This window comes from Gallinula chloropus (assembly GCF_964237585.1).
Source record: "Gallinula chloropus genome assembly, chromosome: 4".
NCBI classification, from domain to species: Eukaryota; Metazoa; Chordata; class Aves; order Gruiformes; family Rallidae; genus Gallinula; species Gallinula chloropus.
Genome location: NC_140088.1, coordinates 7,392,876 through 7,412,622, shown reverse-complemented (window position 1 = coordinate 7,412,622; position 19,747 = coordinate 7,392,876). Strand labels below are relative to the sequence as shown.

The 19,747-nt window shown below is 36.8% G+C and overlaps 1 protein-coding gene across 5 annotated transcripts in view; it reads right to left on the bottom strand.

Annotated features, from left to right (window-relative positions):
• Positions 1-19,747, bottom strand: part of RALGAPA1 (Ral GTPase activating protein catalytic subunit alpha 1) — a gene marked incomplete at its 5' end in the record, with an annotated part of 126,938 nt that overhangs the window by 48,651 nt on the left and 58,540 nt on the right. For all 5 annotated transcript variants that reach the window (XM_084263850.1, XM_084263851.1, XM_084263852.1 and 2 more), the window contains 8 exons: positions 5,078-5,261; positions 6,027-6,161; positions 7,979-8,047; positions 9,008-9,118; positions 12,322-12,430; positions 16,041-16,099; positions 17,357-17,482; positions 18,411-18,539. In XM_084263850.1, the coding sequence (XP_084119976.1) occupies positions 5,078-5,261; positions 6,027-6,161; positions 7,979-8,047; positions 9,008-9,118; positions 12,322-12,430; positions 16,041-16,099; positions 17,357-17,482; positions 18,411-18,539 (922 nt within the window). The remainder of the gene's footprint in view (positions 1-5,077; positions 5,262-6,026; positions 6,162-7,978; positions 8,048-9,007; positions 9,119-12,321; positions 12,431-16,040; positions 16,100-17,356; positions 17,483-18,410; positions 18,540-19,747) is intronic.

Below are 19,747 nucleotides of genomic sequence, written 5' to 3'. Positions count from 1 at the left end.
TCTTAATTGGTATGACTGGAAAAAAAAAGGCAAATATTTAATGCATACTGTCATGACAGGTCTTTAGTTTCTGACGCAGTAGATACACTTTGCATCTGCAAGATAAATAATTAGTATATATTTGACCCTTGGTTTTTTTCTTCCCCACAAGGTTTGGGTAAAGCATGTAAGAGACTTTTCAGATTATGGCTCTTCTATACCATTAGGGATCTGAACTGCAAAAAGGGAAACGTTTCATCCAGTTAACAGTCAGTAAAATCAATTTCATTTTTACACTATTCTGAAACTCAGACAATCTCAAATATTTTAATAAATTAAGGCCTTGAAAACCAATATAAGCAAATTAGATATTACACTTTTATTCTCTGTAAACTTCTTGAGGTTTAAAGTTTACAAACACATTCATTGAAACTGAATTAAATGTCCACATATTGATAGCATACAAGGAAATTAAGTTATAGTGCCATCTGCTGAAATATAGGAAGGAACTGTAAGGAAGTTTACGCAAGACAAAGAGAAAGTAAGTGGGGTGCATGAAGAATAATTTATCAGTGCAGCACTAACCAGCACCTGGACAATACAGAGGCTGGCTCACCTCTGTCAGGATATTTATGGCATTGGCTCTGCACAGGTAAGTAAGGCAATGCTCTTCTCAGGTTCCTAAGAGCAAAAACGTGTACTTCCCAGCTAGTGAATCACAGAAACAGTGAATCATTTTGGTTGGGAAAAGACCATCAAATCAGAAGATCATCAAATCCAACTGATAACCTAGTACTGCTAAGTCCACCACTAAGCAACATCTACACATCTTCTAAATTCCTCCAGGGATGGTGACTGAAGCTCCTTCCCTGGGAAGCCTGTTCCAGTGATTGACAACCCCTTTGGTGAAGAATTTTTTCCTAATAGCCAATCTAAACCTCCCCTGAAGTCTCACACTGTGTAGTTTAAATGCCTTCTGTTAAGTTCTGCTGAAAAAGCCGAAGAAACAAGAATGACCTCTTATCACAGGAGTTATTTCTATTACTGTTTCATGGGAAACCCTAAAGATCTCAAACCTGACCATGATTGTATTGTACTTGTGTGCATGAACTTAGAAGCCTAAGGAACACATGGAAAAGAAAGGTGATACAGTGACACAAAGAGCCGAGCCCTAAATTTGAATTTGTATGGTCCCTTCCCAGTCCTACAGTAGTCTTTCTCTGAAAATTTTAGCCTTGAATTAAAGGAATTAAAAAAAAAAAGATATGGGATATAAATCTGAAATTGTCTCTTTTTATAAAATGAGAGCAACACTTCTTGCTGAGTCTACTCTCAGAATACAGTATTGCTGATCTAAAAATGACACATAAATCAGAAATGAGAGGAGAAACATACTGAATAGTAAACTCTAAGGTGTAACCCGTTATGCTGAAATACAATAAAGCAATCCTGACACATTTTTGCCACACAGCAAATCAGATTTTGATGATCTTTGTGCTCAGCAAAAAACCCCAAACAAAAGAAACTCTTCTTGAAATCATGAAAATTTTAAATTAAATTCATAACTTAAAGGATGCATTTTAATAATTTGTTCCTAGAAACACATGTCCCGAGTCAGGAACAATTGGATATTTGATATATTAGAACAAAATAAGTGGCTAAACCACATTCTTTGTTTCTGAAGGGCAGATCAAACTATGCAGTAAGACAAGCCAGCACAGCTTTATGACAAATTGTACAAACCAAGCCACATCACGACACATTGAAACAGTCTATCTGGCTGCTCTGCTGAACTGTCTTCCTGAGTAAGCGCATCTCTGCTTTCTTTACAGTCTTTTGCTAGGGCACTGTAATTTATGTGTGTACATGACCACTTGGTAATTTACTAGAAGCATTCTCTCAGTCCCTGAAATTACCTTTTGTAGAAAGACTGAAGGTTCATCACCACTAATATATATCAGTGGCACGAATGGAGAATTCCTGAATTTCCTTAAGATGTGTTGCGAAGTCTTTAATTCACCTTTGGCTGAACAGCTTTCTAAACAACTACAGTTATGTAGTAGAAGGAAAAAGTAATGACTGAGGGTGGAATTTAACTCTCTTCACTCTTTTAGTTATCTAAAGCATGATGCATCTGTACATCCCAATTCATCTCAGTTAGATGAATCACTCTCTAGGAACTCTTCCCTTTCTCCATTACATTAAGAGGCCTAAGAGAGTTCAATTTTGCTTAGCTACCTGTATTTTACATAAGTCTAAAGAAGTGTCACTCCTTCCTAATTTTAAGCTGCAGGTATAGAGAGACACAGCTGTAGAGAACCAATCTTTAGGATGCCTCTTGAAAAATAAAACTGTGCCAATCTGGATGCACCATGTAGAAAGTGGGGTTTTTTTTAGAAAGTGTACTTATTGTCTCCTTTCAGTAAAAAGGCAAAAGGCAAAGCCTTAAAAGTACTTTCTATTTCTACTTTTTAAATAAAAGCTAAGACTAAACATCAGATGGGGGAACATCAACAGAAATTTAAACATAATAGGAAAAATTATCAATATGTGCAGAAGAGTTTAAAATATGTTTGGAGAAATAGGAGAAATGGGGGAAAATCCATAGCAGATCATAACACAACACAGTCCAAGTTAGCTTTTGTACGTTTAAACTGTCCAGTGAATGGCTATAGTACTATACAGTCCTTGGAAAAAGCATACCTCTGTCAGTGTGACACTGAATCCAGGCTAGTTAGGTGCAGTTAATTAGCACAGGCAGCACTTGCATGCATGTGCTGTAGCTAGAGGAAGCTGTTGTCGATACTACCTAGAGGATCAGTTCATCAACATTCACACAGACAAGCCCTGTGATTCCTTACATGTATGAAAGCACCACAAACTTGCTGTCCCCCAGTTCTGATGACGCAGGAAAAGCTGCTACAAATTCATTCTGGTTTAAATAGAACATATTAATATACTTAACACTCAATTTCCAAATTATTCTTTATGAATGTTACCCTGCAGTCTACCTCTTTACCTCAAACCTACAGCCTCATGCTGTATCATACTGTGCCCAAGCATCCATAAAATGTGTGATGGGTCTGGAGGCATAACAGGGTATGTCAATCACATCTCTCAAACTGATCTAAAGTGCTCTGTCTTAAGAATTCTGGTGTTTCAGTACATTCAGCTTTGCTTGTGACCTCAGGAAGGGTCTAACAATCCCTACCCTGTTTGTAAAACCTCCCTGACTTACCTACAACTGCTGTCCTGCCCATTTCTCCTCCTTCAAAGAAGGTATCATGACAGCACTTTTACTCTGCCTAAGAAGTGGTTGACCCACCGGCAATACAGCTCTGCTGCTCGCTTGCACTAACTGACACCCTGTCTTGATCGAGTCCCAGCCCGGTTGTTCTCCATTAACTTTACTCCTCTCGCTCCTCCAACAATGCCAGGGAGAACAGATGCTGTGCCACCAGTTAAGCACTGCCAATTTTATTCTCTGCCTGGCAATGTGGACTAGAAGTGCCAAGGTTGCAAGACCAGGGTTGCATTATAATGCTGTAGTTTGCCAATTAAAGTTCACGATCTGATTTACAATTCCAGAGCCCTGAAACTTTAAAAACATATGGGGCTTTCTTAATCCATCTGGAGAGATAAAAGGAACATCTGAAATTACTTTTATTTAGAAATTTAACAAGAAATCATAAAAGAACAGATCACACACGGAAATGCAAAACGAAGATATCGATGCTAAGGCTTTGTGCAACTACATTCATTTAAGGAGAAATCTATTCAGGGTTGTCTTTTCAGATTGTCAGATTAAACAAGCCACACAGCATTTGCTGCTAACCCATAATTACAGATTATTACAGAATACAAAAGATGCCAGGCATAAAAAGCTACTACAATTCACTACACTGTAATAGAACATGCAGTGGAAGTTAATTTTGGCAAATGCTTTAAATATTAGCTTTACATAATATGTATAGGTGAGACTGTAATTAGGACAGAATGAATCCTTCGAAGCCTCTTTCATTCTGACCCAGCAGATGATTACTTTTTACTAATAAGACCACAGCCATTTGACAAAAAGCCAACTATAGTACCTTGCTTCATTCTTCAGTAAATTTAATAATTACAGCTCCTCCTGCCAATAGTTCTCAAATCAGACTTGTTGAATCCAATACCGAGCTTATTAGGGGACAGCTCTATGTTTAGAATTCTTTGGCCAAAAAAGTACTTGAGGATGATGAAGCATGCCTTAGACAAGGGCACAATGATTAGCCATTTTCTCTACATAAAAAACAGCACGTAGTCACTACAGACCACAAAATCACCTGCTGTTAGCACACAGCTGCTACAAAGAGCTTCTGCATTTATCTGGTTCTTAATACCTTTAAGGAAGCCTAAATGGAACAACTTAATATGGAAGGAGAATAGCACTACACAGAGTTTCTGGTATCAGTACTAATCTCATCTTTTTCAATTTTCTTCCCAATGTAGCCATTTGGTAGATACACTGCATAATATCTGCTACTCCTCTGTAGCTTAGTTTCTTGAATTGTTATTTTTATTTTCAAGTTCTGAAGAAAATGTTAATTCCCAGGTCTCTTAAGGTTCTAAGCAAGTGAGATAAAATTTCTCTCTTTTTAGATAACTCTGTGGTTTCAAATGGTGTAAAGAGATTCAAAACACATCATGTTAAGTTTAGAAAAAAAAAAAAAGCAAAAAGCAGAGAGCTTTCAGAATTACAAGCTCAGACAAGAAAACCCCAAAACATTCTAAGGAAAAGGAGCAAAATTCAGAAAAATAAAATCATGTACTGAAATTAAAATGAAAAAGAACATTTATCCATGTTGCTGTACTTAACACTTTTTGCTGATACAGAGCAGAGAAGCATCCATATCAAATCAATCCTCACGTTGTTCAGAATATACTTACTTCAGTTAATCGAACAATAATTGCTTAAAATGACATTAGCTCATTCCATACTACTGGTCCTTACCTAGTGTCTAGGTATAATTTAAAACTTATGCTTCAGACAAACACTTCAATACTGGAAACCAAGATAAAATCTTTTTGAAAGAAAACGTATTCAGACAATTTGACAAACCTTCAGTGACCGGCTGAAGTTTAGAAGATCTCTCCGAGTCTGGAGAATGCAGTGGTTCGGGTTCCTTCAAGCTTTCCAAATGCATAAAAGGATCATAATCCACACATGCCAAATCAGAAAGGCTTAGAGGAAAATATTTAGGGTTGCTAAAACACTGAGACCCATAGACACATCCATGCAGAACCTAGAACAAAACCAGAGTTCAATGACATTAACTACTGGAATTTCTGCTTCATAGTTTCATAAGAATTTACGTTTATTTTCATTTACATTTTTTTAATTGATTTGTTAGAACCAAGTAGGCAGGACAAAATGCTGGAAAATTTTAGATGCTTAATGTTTACAGAAACAAATGATGGTTTGCAAAGAAAATTGTTAAAACAGCATCTACACTGAAGTGGAATTTAACAATAAAGAATCAAGAAACAAAACTTACAATAAATCACTAAGCTGCCTTTATTTTTAGATCTCCTATCTTCTTTAATTACATATGCTAGGTCTAAGCTGCTGGAGGTTTTAATCCCTTTCCCTTGGAAATAAAAAAATAACTAAAAAAAAAAATCTTTGTTCTGTGTCCCTACAGATAGCAATTATAACTTTGTGCTTTTCACTTTGCTTATTGCCAAATAAAATTACTTGATATAAAAAAGCTACTTCATCGTCTGTCTTAAATGTATAGCTGGTCTTCTACAACACGAGCCTCTGCTATTGGTACCACATGCAAAAAGTAACCTGGTTGAACATCACAAAACATAAGACAAAATTAACAATCCCAAATAAACCAATGATCAGGCAGTTGCAGTAAAATGCTGAAGAACTAAGACAGCACTCCACTTTTCAGCAGCAGCACAGAGGTCAGCTTACAGAAATGTTCTGTCTTCATTTCCATGAAAACTGACACTACCCCCATATGTAAAAACTCTCATTTAGTGAGTAAAGAAACATGTACCTTATATATACAATTAAGAACGGATCTTTCAGTCTTATCATTTTCTGCTCCTGTAGTGTGAAGAGGCTGCAGCAAGGTCTTTAATGGCAAAGCCATTATCCAATCCAATAAGCACAGAAGTAAAGAAACCACCAACTGGAACAAAGACTTTCAATTACAAATCAATTAAACCAGCACCTGCTACTTCACATTTATTCCTGTACTTTATTTCTAGTTTGCTTTATTTACTCAATTCAGTACAGTCAACCTTCTGCCATAATGGCAGGTCACACTTGTTTAAAAGCCACTGTGTGTTTAAAAGCCACTGTGTGTTCAAAACCATCAGTAAAAACTTTGGCTACTGAGATACTTGACAAAAGACCACCCATTTAACAGTTTCTCCTCATGGTAAGTCTGTGGGCAGATACGGTGCTTAAGAGGATACGCGTGATTTTTCAAAATTGATTTGTAGGGTGCTGGTTTTAAAGTGGCAGGTTACACAGGTACAAATTAAGCCTGATGCACTGTTCTGCACGTAAATCTCACTGTAAAGTGAATCAAGGATTACACAAAACTGAACTATTTCAGGTGCACTGAGGGCTTTATAAATAACACACAATTTCCTTCACAACATGTCAATAATGCTATGCAGCATCAGGTACTGTCTGAAGGAAATCCAACTGCTTTCTGCATTGTACGTTATTCCCTCAGCAAAAGAACCAACTCCCTCTAGGGGATGTTTTTAAAGATTGTAGAACAGAATTAGGTTAAAACACACACCTCCCCACACCAAATGATTAACAACTTACTGCCTTCGAATAATTATTTTTAATTTTTAAAAGTGAGCTGTGGCAGAGTAAGTAACTCAGACAAACAGCTGCAAGATTCTCTAAACTATTTCCCAAGCTAACTAAAAGTCTTTCAAAGACAATCCACTTTAATTTACAAATGAACGACACAGAACCATCACACTCATTTCACAGAATACATTACAACCTTGTCTCTTGAGGCTACCATATAACAAACCTAATAATGGAAGGGCTCTGAATGTTTTTCTATTAAACCAATTTTTAAGAAATCCACTAGGACTAAGTTTGTCAAACTGGGTAAGCCAATTTTTTGTGTGATATTTGATACAGAATGATCAGCATTATTTCATGAGGTAACTTACTGATTTATGGGAAGCATCTCAAGTGGAAAGGTGGCTAGTTTGGTATAATGCCATAGTCTACAACAGCCTCTCCCTCCTCACAAGCAGAGAGGAGAGGCAAAACAGAGCTCTAGAGGCCCAAACAAGCAAGAGATGAATGCCAGCTCCTGTTAGAACGGGTGGTCCAGAATGACAGACCTGCCTGCAACAAACTGCATCAAAGTGCCCAAGTTTAAATGACTCCTGAGTCCCACAGTCCTCAAGCAAAGCCAAATAATGCAGAAGAGATACAGCTTTCAGGAGGCAGAAAGTAATACTGTGAGTATGAAGTGAAGAAGGAGTCCGTCTTAGCCAGAGGACTCAGGCCAACTGAAGATACAACAAGGTAACTATTGTTTTCAAGGCAGACAACAGCCAAATTAATCTGAAGGTTCCAGGCTATCTTGCTCAAGAACATACTTCTAATAGAAAGTTCAAGAAGTCATAATCTTCTAAGTATTTTGGAAGGTATTCTCTACAAGTGGAGAAGATGTTCTCATTGTAAGTTTGAAAAGTCTACATTATTGTCTTTGCTTCTATGTTCACTGATAAGGAAAAAACCCCACTAATTATTGAAAACAATAAATCTCAATGCACATTTTCCTAAAAAAAGCTTCAGAAACTGCATCAAGAATATCTCTGGAATTCTGAGAAAACTATGCTACATTATACTTAAAAGAGCTGAATCTATACTTTAAGGCACAGCTCAAATTTTTCAAAAATGCTCTGCTGCACACCTTTGCAATATGATCAACACATCAAAAAAGAAATGAAAAATGTTTACCCTCTTGTCCTGTTCATAAGAGGAAGCTTCTGTACTAGGTAGCAGATGGGTAATAGTTGCTATTAGAATCTGGAAAAAATATAGCAGAGTTTCTTTAAAAATAGAATTTAAACATTTACATTTAAAATAACTTTTAAGCAGGTAAATGTGACACAATACTAGATTCATGGTTAAATTCTATTACAGTTATTTTGAGACAAATTGCAGTACTCCTTTTTTTTTAATATAACCTTTAAAATTGAATTTTGCAGAAGACATTGAAGGAATACAAACTGCTTGACTGAAGCAGGTGCATTAGAGACAATGAAATGACAGAGCTACTCTAAATATTCAGGCAGGGAGTGCACTTGTAGGGTGCAGGAAGGAGTCTGATGTGGGTTTGTGTATAGGGCTATTTGAGCTACATTATTTCATACAGCTACTAGAATTTGTAAACACCTCTACTTAATCAACAATATAATGAGCAGAGAAATGCCTGCTATGCCTCTTCAGAAGCTTCTACACAATTCCCTTTCCGGTTACCTGGGAGACCTCTATCTTTTCTCTGTGGTTCAGAGTCACAGAGGCCACAGTCTCCTTCCTTGTTATTGAAAGTGTATTCAAAATAATTCTTTTTGCTTTACACTGAAACACTTTAATGTCTGTTTTTGCATCCTGATATGCAAAAATGCAACTGCATATCCATATTGTGAATAATTGTTTCCTCACTAAACCTAAGCAAACATACTTGAAGATAGTTAATATTAAAAAAAAATTGGACTTAATTTGCAACATTATTATGTAAATAATGACACAGTTGAGAAAGAGAAAAAAAAGCATAATATAGCCATTTACATGTTACTATTGGTATCAGCAAGTAAGTGTAATGTGAACCCCTACTGGTAATGTTCAGTAAGATTATGTTCATACTAGTTAAACGTTTTGTGAGACATACTTGTCAACATACTGATTTTTTTAACTTCAGGGAAACAAATTTTTCTGTTGCATTTGAAACAATAAAAATTTCAATTTTTTAAAACTATTACTTACTTGAATAATTCTTAAAGGTGAATCAGCTTGATACACTTGAAGTCTATGTACATAATGTATCAGCATGCTCAGCATACTGCAGGCAACTTGGGCTACTGTTTTATTTGGAAACTGGAAAAGAGAACACAGCACAGTAACAATGACTACATGATTTCACAGAAAAGTACACTACAAACCACACAGAAGAAAAAAATATCAGGCAACAGCCCTAAGGGAAGTATTTCAAATACATTCTTATTCAAGAAAATACTCTGTCTTTACTAAGAACAAATATTCCAAGCCATAATAGTAATGAATCCCAAATTATCTGAAAACTATTATGTAATTCATGTTTTAATAATGAAAATCCTATTCTATCAAGATGAGCAACCTCATAATTCTTGCATTAAAATACTAAAAAAAGTAGCTTACAAGTTTTAACCTCAGTTTACTATAGCAGTGAAGCCATCACAGGTGTGTGTGCTGCAAGGTGGCAAAGTGTCCACTTCTGAACTCAGAAAAGGGTAATTATGTCATAAAACCCCTTAGTTTTAATTTCTTGGCTTTTTAGGTTGTTTTCTTAATCAATCCAGTTCTATTAACATAGTAGATTGTATCTCAAAAACCTTAACAGACCAAAAAAACTTCCAAGATAGTTGAAATGCCTGGGCAATGAAGCCTGAGCAGAAAATTAAGGATTTCAGAACAAAATTTTTGAATGGCAAAAATTTCAAGGTGGAAAATACACTGGAATAAATCTCCACCATGGGTCAGGTTCTTAACAAAGCAGAGCTGTTGTTTTTATACCTAAAGTCTTGAAAAGAAAAGGTACAAGCATAAGACAGGTTATGGAGTACGAAGCATTAATTAACCTTTTTTATTTGTGGTATTTATGGTAAGCATAAGGAAAGGCTGTGAATGGCTATTCTAAACCTGCCAACAGAGATGGAAACCAGAGTAGGCAGGGTAGTTAATTCTTGTTCTCACTTTCCCTGTTTCTCAGTGAAAGCAGTTTCATGTTATTGTCGGCTTTTAACTAAAACACAGCAGGCATCTTCACATCTGCAAGTCTTCCCAGAGCTTATCACCAGAGCACTACTACTTTTTACCTCCTGTAAGACAGCCACTCTCCATGCTGTGAGGGCACGCTGGAAGAGCACAGTGAACAGGGTACAAATTCTAATGCTCAAGCTCGACTGACAACAACAACAAAAATAAATAAATTGAAAGCATAACAATTTGATTATAGGACTGGAGATCAAATCCAGATTGCTGGAAACATCCCTGCAAGTTTGCAGGAAAAACCCCAATGTCACTGGAAGGGAGAAAAGGGGTGGACAAACCAGAGCAGCTCAGTAAGGAATATCCAGATTACTGAATTTTAGAAAAAATTTAGCCATGAAAGAGGCCTGGAGAGTTTTCAGAGTCTTTGAATAATGAGCCATTCACTACTTAAAAACAGGGAGCATTTTCTTCTTCTTTTTAACATTTTTTTTTAAAGAATATTGTAGGGCTTTAAAATGGTTTTTACAAATTCTTTAACCTCTTTCTGTTATGGAGATTGGCCCCAAAAGATCAAACCCTTCACCTGCTTCAGCAATCTTTCAAAAGAATGCAGGGACACGTCAGAACAGACAGTTCCTACAGTAGTGTATCCTGGAAGGATATTTTCCTACACCCAAGTTGCCACACTGGGGTTATGCTGAATGGCAAAACAATTCACAACTTGCAAGACAGCTGCTTTGTTCTGATTTCTTTTCCAAGAGCCTTCAGAGGTGGTGTGAAGGCAGCTCTGAGATGCCACAAACATTTCATCCCCTGTTCTCCATCTCTGGAAAATGGTGTGTGTTATCAAGCATAAGAACTCCCAACTTTTATGTGATATTGCTCAATGGAAAAAACCCTACAACTTTCAATGCACTGGCCCTCTGCCTGGTACCTAACTCCTAGGAGTTTTTCTCAGAAGGGTCCCCTAACCATACTGTCCATCTCTGCAAGGATCTGCTGCTTTCTGGACGTTCCATTAGTAGTTTAACCCTGTCCATACTTGCAAATAATCCAACTAAGTCTGTACAACATGGTTTTGTGATGTACATGCAGCATTTTTGAGGGGACCATTAATATAATCATGAGATACAAAGGTCTGGATGGCTGGTTAGGATGCATCTTTCGTGCTCAGTCTTCAGCAGAGGTTAACAGAGATGCAGCAGAGGATACAGCAGTACTGCCACACTGCTGGCAGAAGTGCTAGCTGTATTGAGAGCAAGCTGCTGGCCTGCAGTTCTGACTATGCTATTCAGAAATAGGCATGTAATAGTTGCCAACATTTCTACTCAATTTTATTTGCTCAACTTTATTTATCAGTGACTTGGACTAGGACTATAGCTCCTTACCCATTCATTTCTCCTGGAAATAAGAAAAGAATCCACTCTGGGAGTTCAAATCTCTGACTACTTGGAAGCCAGGAGATTGCTTAGGTAACATGTTAGAGCTAATTTGCTTCTCCCATGATATATTTATGAACTTTTCATTCCAAGATTAAACTTGACTGTGAATGTATACCACTGCTCATAACATACAAAAAGCCAACATGCTCTGGATACTTTTGCCAACAGAAAGAAAAGCAAAACATAAAGATCTCTCTCTTCTCATTCAAGAAGTAATTGATGTTTAATATAAATGAGATACAAATAATTCGTTTAATAAATACATCAAAGAAAAATAAGAGAAATCGCAGTGAATGTCAGGATTAAAAATAGTTCAGACTCTGATAAATTGCAGAAGTAAGATAAAAACAACAGCATTTGCCTAATACCAAACTTGCACAGGAACTTGATAAAATGCACTAGTTAAGGGATATTAAAAAGCAAGGGGAAAATCCTGGTATTAGTGAAGCTGCAAAGGATGAATGTGATTTTGCAAAACAGGAAATTGCAATTTAGAGTCTAATACTAAAAGCCCTGCAGCTACCCATTTTAGATATAGACTCAAATCCTGCTTCACAGGATGTGACCAGCTGATTTGCTAAGATACTTCTTGCATTCCCACTGGTGAAAAGAACAGTTAGCTCCTAAAATCTGGCACAAGCTACGTGTAACAGGTGCACACCCCAAATTTTATCAATGTGAATGTACAGAAACACCAGACTATTCACTAAATTTTGATATACAATCATAGAATCATAAACAAAGAGCAGGTAGAAAGGTTCTGAAAATAAACTGGGAAAGATTTAAGTTGAACATACTGTTCCCAAACATTCAAAAGAGAACTTTCATAAGGCAAAGTATCTCTACACACAGTGACAATATACATTTTAAAAATGTTAAGTTTCTCACCTTTAAAGAAACACAAATCACATTCAATGCTTCCTTGATCTGAGGATGATGTGATTCATGAACTAGCTCCTCACAAATCCAAATACCAAGGCTGCAAAGAGCAACACATCTGCAAAACAATGTTGGAGGAAAAGTTGTTCAGAAACATACTACAAGGATGTGCAATTCTGTGATTCATGATACGTCCTGCTAAAGTCTAACAAATATGTTTTTAATATTTTGAAGAGAGTTAAAAAAACCCTTTATTAACCTCTAGCATATTTAAAAATGAGCAAGAAAAACCAAGTACCCTGGTGAAGGCACTTGTAAGGATAAAGGAAACACTCTTCTGAGTAACTGGAAAACCAAACAGACATCAAAAACTCTTGCATCACTGCATGCTTCTTAGATTAAATATACTACCCAAGATCAATGTATGGGAAATTCAAACATAGTTTCTCAAAACAAAGTAAAAACTGTGGTGGGAGGTTCATTCTCCCCAATGTGAGAGTTTGCTCACATCTGTTTAGAGCTTCTAAGTCAGAGAGACAAGTGAGAGGAATGTTATTTTTTCATAGATATTTACATTTTTTCAGATTGGCAGTAAACAAGGAAGAATAGAGGAGGGATAAATGAATGCTAGGGTATGCATATTGTGATTAAATACTTCAACTTTTACTATTGTTTTTTCATTTAAAATCAGGAAATACAGAAGTGTAACGATATAGAGTAGACAGATGTCTTGCAATCAGCAAAGATGGAGGAAATTTGTTCACAAATGTTAGTAAATATCTTCAGAAAGACATGCTACAAATACTTTGGAAACAACTTCAGAATTCAAAATCAGTATCAATGGATAAAATTGGAGAGCAATCCAAAACTGACAAGATGAAAGCTGGTCACAGGAACTGTAAAATATTACATCTGGAAAGGAAAAATCATACCCCAGAATCGAAGCAGAAACAGAAGTGGCTATGCAGCCTGTGTTGTAGAAAAAGAATTCTAAGTCTGCACAGAATCATGAAACTGCTAACAAGTAGCAAAAATATACCTTGGAATTAGTAGTGGAAATTAAGATGTTGAACCACCCTCCTTTGTACATTGTCACTCAATTGCAAGACTGCCATTACATTTTGATTATTACAATTTAAGAATAAAGAGAAGCTTGAGGGAGTCTAGGAAAAAAGTGATAAATAAAAAGCTTTGTGAAATAATGCATATGGAGGAAAAACTGAAGGGCATATTGAGTCTAGATCACAATTAAGGAAGGAAATGATAAGAAGTCTTCTGACGTGCAGTAAGTCACCGGAGAGTTTAATTTCCAGTAGAAATGATATCTCCTATATAGTGGTCATAAAACTGGCCTGACTGTAAAAAATAGTTAAGTATTGGAACAGTCAGATTTCTGAAATTTCCTTCTCTGACAAAAAAAGTTCAGGAAGGTTTAGGCAAAATAGCGCCAGGAATGTTTTAAATACACACCAGCCTCAGCAACGGGGGAGCAATCTACACTTCTGCTGTTTTCATAGTATGTGTTTCAATCCTTTTTGAACAGAAAAGAACAACATAGCATGGATTTACAGTAAATATAGACAGTTTGTGTAAGCTGACTCAGAAAATAAACCTTTAGTATACAGAAGAGTAGACAGCTCCAAGCCTGTGTTACTAATTAAGTTTTCTTCATGCTACTGAGAACCATTCCACATCTGATGGCATACTGACGTGCAATATATCCAGGAGTCTGGGAAGTTTCTATTAAAAATACCAATTCCATTATCATCTTTCAGAGTAATAGCTAAAAAACCCTGTGTAGTTATGTGGCTATGATGCTGTTACTAAAGAATCAACAGCACAAGCAGAAGAAAAGATGAACACTGAGTTCATCAGCCTATCACTTCTTTTTCAGATTGTCAGCAGCAGGAGACATATTTGATTAATACAGTTATTAATCTTTATAGATGGAGATCTGAAAGTAGAACATATTTCAGACAACTGAATTCCCTGAAGCTCAGTTGGGTCAAGCATGTAATGAAACAAAACATTGAGCCTCTATGGGAAGAGATAAGGGCTAGAGATTTATAGCTTGGGTAACAATAACAGCACTCAGACTTGCTAGAGATATACAAAGCTATGTATGTAGGTTTAAAGAAATCTAAGTTCTCTCCTAGGCAACTGCAAAGAGAATTAAGCCTCTACTGGTGGCTGAGCCAATATGGCAAAATCATAATGCAGATCCTAAATATGACCTCTGATAGTAATGCAGGTGAACTCTGTGCTGCTGGGAGGCAGATGGTATCAGAGAAGTTATTACCAAACAAGACTGGATAAACTGCCACCGAGCAGCAAGGCAGTCAAGTTTCAGCAGCTGTGGGAACATCATCATCCCCACAATGAAGACATACCATTCTGTCTCCCAAAAGAAGGAGAAGGACACAGGTGCCCCAAGGAGACAATGGGAATCTACTCATTTTCAATCTTCATTGAATGTTATTACACTCAGCGGTCCAACTTTGCAGAAGAGGGCAGTATAACTCAGCTTTCTGAATGGCTGGGCACCCACAAGTGCCTCTGGCTCCTGTATACACACCCTCACCACCACACAGGGTATGGGGACATGAAGGACATTCCCTTCCTCTTCCCAGCCACTCTGCCAGAACTGAAGATGCTAAAGCTATGTTTCAAAGCCACAGAATCAGTAATAATATTCAGAACCTACAGGATTTAAACCACCTTTAAAAAATACAATAATGAAGAGCGTTATGTTCTTTTTCTAAAAAAAGAACATAAAAAATAAATGAAAATGATCTCAGAACATTCCTTCCTTCTGTGGTGTTGAGAGATATTATCTGCCCAAGTGAAGAACAAGTAAGTGGGTTAATAAAACATGCTCCTGGTTTTCCAGCAAGACGTTTTAAGGTTCAATGAGCTATTTCCAGTAATAATTTTCAGCCATCCAGTTCTAGTATTTTGTTAAGTGACAACATGTTACTTGAGCATATATAAATACTTCACCCAAATATATATGGCACATAAGTGTGCTCTTCTCTGGTAGGCATTACAGATTCCTATTCCAATCCCATATGCAGGGCTCAATAAGTAAGGAGGATAAGTAAGGAGGGATAAGTAAGGAGGAACAAAATCCTAAACAAATTAAGAAACAGAAAATTGGTAACTATCCTCTCCGAAGGTCTCTATTTGATACAGAAGCTTAGGTTTAAGCATCAGAACAACCATTCCTACTTTAAATCTTAGTTCAGTATTTTCTGCTTCTTTTCCATACCATGGAAAAGGGCTCATGCACCTTGGATTATTTCTCTTTTTCAAATTAAATCATGTGTTCTAATAAAAAAATAAGCCAAACCTCCCTGATAAATAATCTGGTCTATAATCAAAGAAAAAAGTGCCTCTCTAGTACAGAAAATTGCTGAGCTGAACACCAGGGTAGGCTGGAAAAAGATACAGATTATACTTTTACCAATATTTACCCCCTTTCCTACCAGCCACTATCAGAGATGGGATAAAGGGCCAGACCAGCATTTGGTCTGACAGAAGATGTCTGTTCTTTTAATATCTCATTTACAAACAATTTCAAATTCATATAGTGGATCAGTTTTGATAGTAGTGAAGAAAACCATAAATATGCATAAACTTTTACTTTAAGGCCTCTCATATATCCACCTCAAAGTAGGATGGTAATGAAAAGGGTCAATTAATTTAGAAGCTCTTTTAGTATGACCTACCGTGCAGGACCAGATGGCTCCTCTCTTGCTGAACTTAACACAGTTTTAATTATGAGCTCCTAAAATGAAGAGCAAAACATTCACTGGTTTACCAATAACTCCATCATGTGAATCATAAGACAATTAGAATTTTATTATGGCACACACAGGCATGTTGCTTAGCTGAGTCTCTAGATTTGTGGTCAGACAAATAGTTTGCTTACCACTTACTCCAAGCTTCCAGTCTGCCCCAGATGCTCATTATTGGGCTACCCCAAGAATATCCCACAGTTTACTGTCCTAACTTCTGCTGATTAACCATTTATCCAATTCTTGCCAATACACTTCTACAAAATGACAAGGGTAAAACAAAAACCCAACAATGGACTCCCTAAAGCTAGGTTCTGTGAATAGCTCTGAAGGGTATTACAGATAGAATCTATTACTTTGAGTTTTAAACAAGCACTTTTTCAAAATTAGATTGATTTTAAAAGTCCTTGGAACTAGCTGCAGATCAAGTGACTACAGTGCCTTAAGAACAGTGGTGTCCAGAAGAGTTTTGACTCAATTGTAATGAAATGTCCCTAAAGCTGTGGATGGTCTTAATAAAACACAAGTAAACAGCCGTTATACAACAGAAGTGAGAAAGAAGGAATGCAAAATCAGTCCCTAAAAGGGGCAAGGTGTAGAGCAGCTTCTGAGCCATCATGTCTCTCCAAATGGAAACAGCTTAGAAACCTACGAGGATCCTTTCTGAGACAGAGTGTTCATACCTGACACATATACAACAATCACACACATGAACTGAGCTCTGCCTGGTTTCAGCCTCCTGCCACACTACCCAGCTCTGCGTTACAATAGAGTAGGTAAGGTCTCCCTTTATCTTTGCTTTCTGGCTAAAAGAACATACTGATGTAGAGGTTTTCTAAAGCCCCCAGAAACACAGGAAGAATTCACCAGTTGTGAGTTCTCAATAAATTAATGTATCTTGAACCTCTCAATCTTCTGTGTCAGCTGATTAAATCTGTGAGACCTGCAAATAGCCCTAATGAGAGTAGGCTTGAAAAGGTGAGAAAACACATTGGTGAGACAACACATAATTTCCTCTTACAAACATTCAAAGCCCAATTTCTTGTTAAGTTAATAGCAATTATAAAGTAAGTCTAGCAGGATAAAGTTTGACAAGATTTTATGGGATCTTGAGCCTTATAATCTATTTAAAATTATTCCTGAAAAATCTTAAACTTTAAAAGTTTAGTTACTATTTTCTCGAAAAACATCATATTAAAAATATACTTGGTAGCTGAATACCATCCAAATATTCTTAAAATCCTTACCTTAACATCTGTAAACTGAGACACAGCAACGTCAGGAATGTTTGGGTGAAGAGCTGGTAGTTCATGATATAAATTGGGAAAACAGACTAGAGATCCTAAAAGAACTTGTGCTTCAACTCTTGGTGCCTAAAAGAAAAAAAGGTGTGGAGAAATAGATATTCTTATTGCAATCAAGAAGCCTGATGTTTCTAGCTGCCCTGAAAGAGAACAATTGCTGAAACTCTACACAGGTATTTCCTTGTCCTTCTGCAAATTCTGTAGAGCTGAGCAAACAGACCACAGCATCACTGATTGCTACTCATGCATACACCATTCTCCCATTTTCCAAGATGGACAAAAGGAAGCTGAGGAATTTTTTAGGACTACAGACAAATGTCCAAGCTGCTAACCAGGCTTGGGTCTTAGGTTCAGCTAATTGAACAGGATGTGCAAAACTACTAGTTATGACATGAGGCATTGCTGGACATGACAGATAACAGTGTAAGAAGCTGACAGAGGTCTCAGCTATACCTTGGGGGAGGCTGGATTTCATAGTTGGTTACAGGGGAAACGTAACTGGGGAGCTTTGAGAGAACATAGTAACGCATGGACAACAGCACCTATGTGATCATATCAGTATCACTATATAAGGCTGAAGTACCAAAAACCATCTAAATAGTGCAAACACTAGCAGATTTGAGTTCTCAAGCCTGATCAAAGTCATCACAGAGATATGGAGGAATAAATATACATTTAAAATGACGGTACAAATAAAACCGATGTTTATTTTAAAACATTTAAAAGCACAGATAAGTGTCAGTCACAATTCCAAGAACTCGGAAGTAAAAGAAGATTCTCTGCTTCAACAGTAATTTTTGCATTCTTCACATATTTTCTGGAGAGGACTTGCATTTGTAGTGCTCTACAATAAACCACTGCTAGTATCTGTATTTGCTAACCACTACGCTGAATTCTGGGGTCAAGTTAGCGAAGTAGTCAAGGAAAAATACCGCTCAGTTTTCTCTCAAAACCTTTCCACTTGTATATAAATGAGAATTAACTGATGAATACTTACATTGAGGAAAGAAGAAGCAGCCACTCTTCCTGCTGCTACAATGAAATCCATAATAAGCATGGTGGCACCAGGCAAACCAAGTGAAAAGAACTGAGGCGAGCAGTGCTTGATGATTGTGTTGACAATATCCTTGCAGAAAGGAGAAGGGAAGAAAAGAAGAGCATCAAGCAGAGGAACAATGAATGAAAAAAGCAGGTATTCACCACAGGTTGAAAGTGAAAATGCAAGAAACTGAACCCACTGTGGCAATTAAAACCTTATTCTTGAGTGAAGAGTAGGATAAAAAGGTAAATTCTTTAAGTACACTTATAGTAAGCAAACTGTAGTATACTTTACAGATCAGTTTAACCTTGGACACTATTGTACAAGGTTGGTACCAGGTCACGCTTTATATTCGCTTTTAAGAGTTCTATAAATGATTAACCATTCATTTAAATATGTACAAGATACATTGAGACAACCAGCTATTACAGTTTATAAACAAAATACTTAACCCTTTCTAGCAAGTATCACCTGACTATAACTTTAACATATCAGCCACTTACAAATACCCATGTGGAATCAAAATATAAAGAAAGAATGACAATTAAGTGTTTTGTAACATTTCTGTTATATAGTTATTCTACACAGCACATTACATTCTTGTAGAGATAGGGAGGCAGTTTTTAAAGTTCATGTACATGATGCATTTTCTTCAAAAGCATTGGTAAATGTGTAACATTTTCATTATTAAAAAGCATCTCCAGTTCATAAGCAAAAAAAACCCTCAATCCTTTTCCTTCTTTGAATACTCCTCCAACTAAATGGCAATATGCTATAGGAAGATTTTCAATCCAGCAAGAAAACTCATTGTTAGAGGACAGAAACTGGATACCTATCCATAGCCATCTGTGAAATAGTTTTGGAATAGCTCTGTTTTACCCAGTTAATGAAAACAGGGTTGTCTGAACCTTTGATCTCCGTATGTCTCTCCTCAAAAAAGTTCACAAAATCAATTTTTTCACACTTTTTATGCAAGCCTTTAGAAAGAGGCTTTAAGCCACACAATATTTTCAGACTTGTTCCTGTTAAAGCCCGTTAAAAAGATCTACTCCTACTGAGTAGATACACTCAGTATGTCTCAGTGTGCTGGTTCCTATATTTGCTATAGAAACAAACTGCTTCAATGTAGTGAGCACAATTTACTTTCCCACTAGCTAAACTACTGCATCAGGGAGCTAGCAAGAACAGTAGACCTTAGAGAGATCTGCTTCCTTCCCTTTCTTGCATGCTTCAATCTGCACACAATCAGCAAAAAATGTGAGAGTACCTTTTCTGCCCTCGTATTTGCTTGAAAT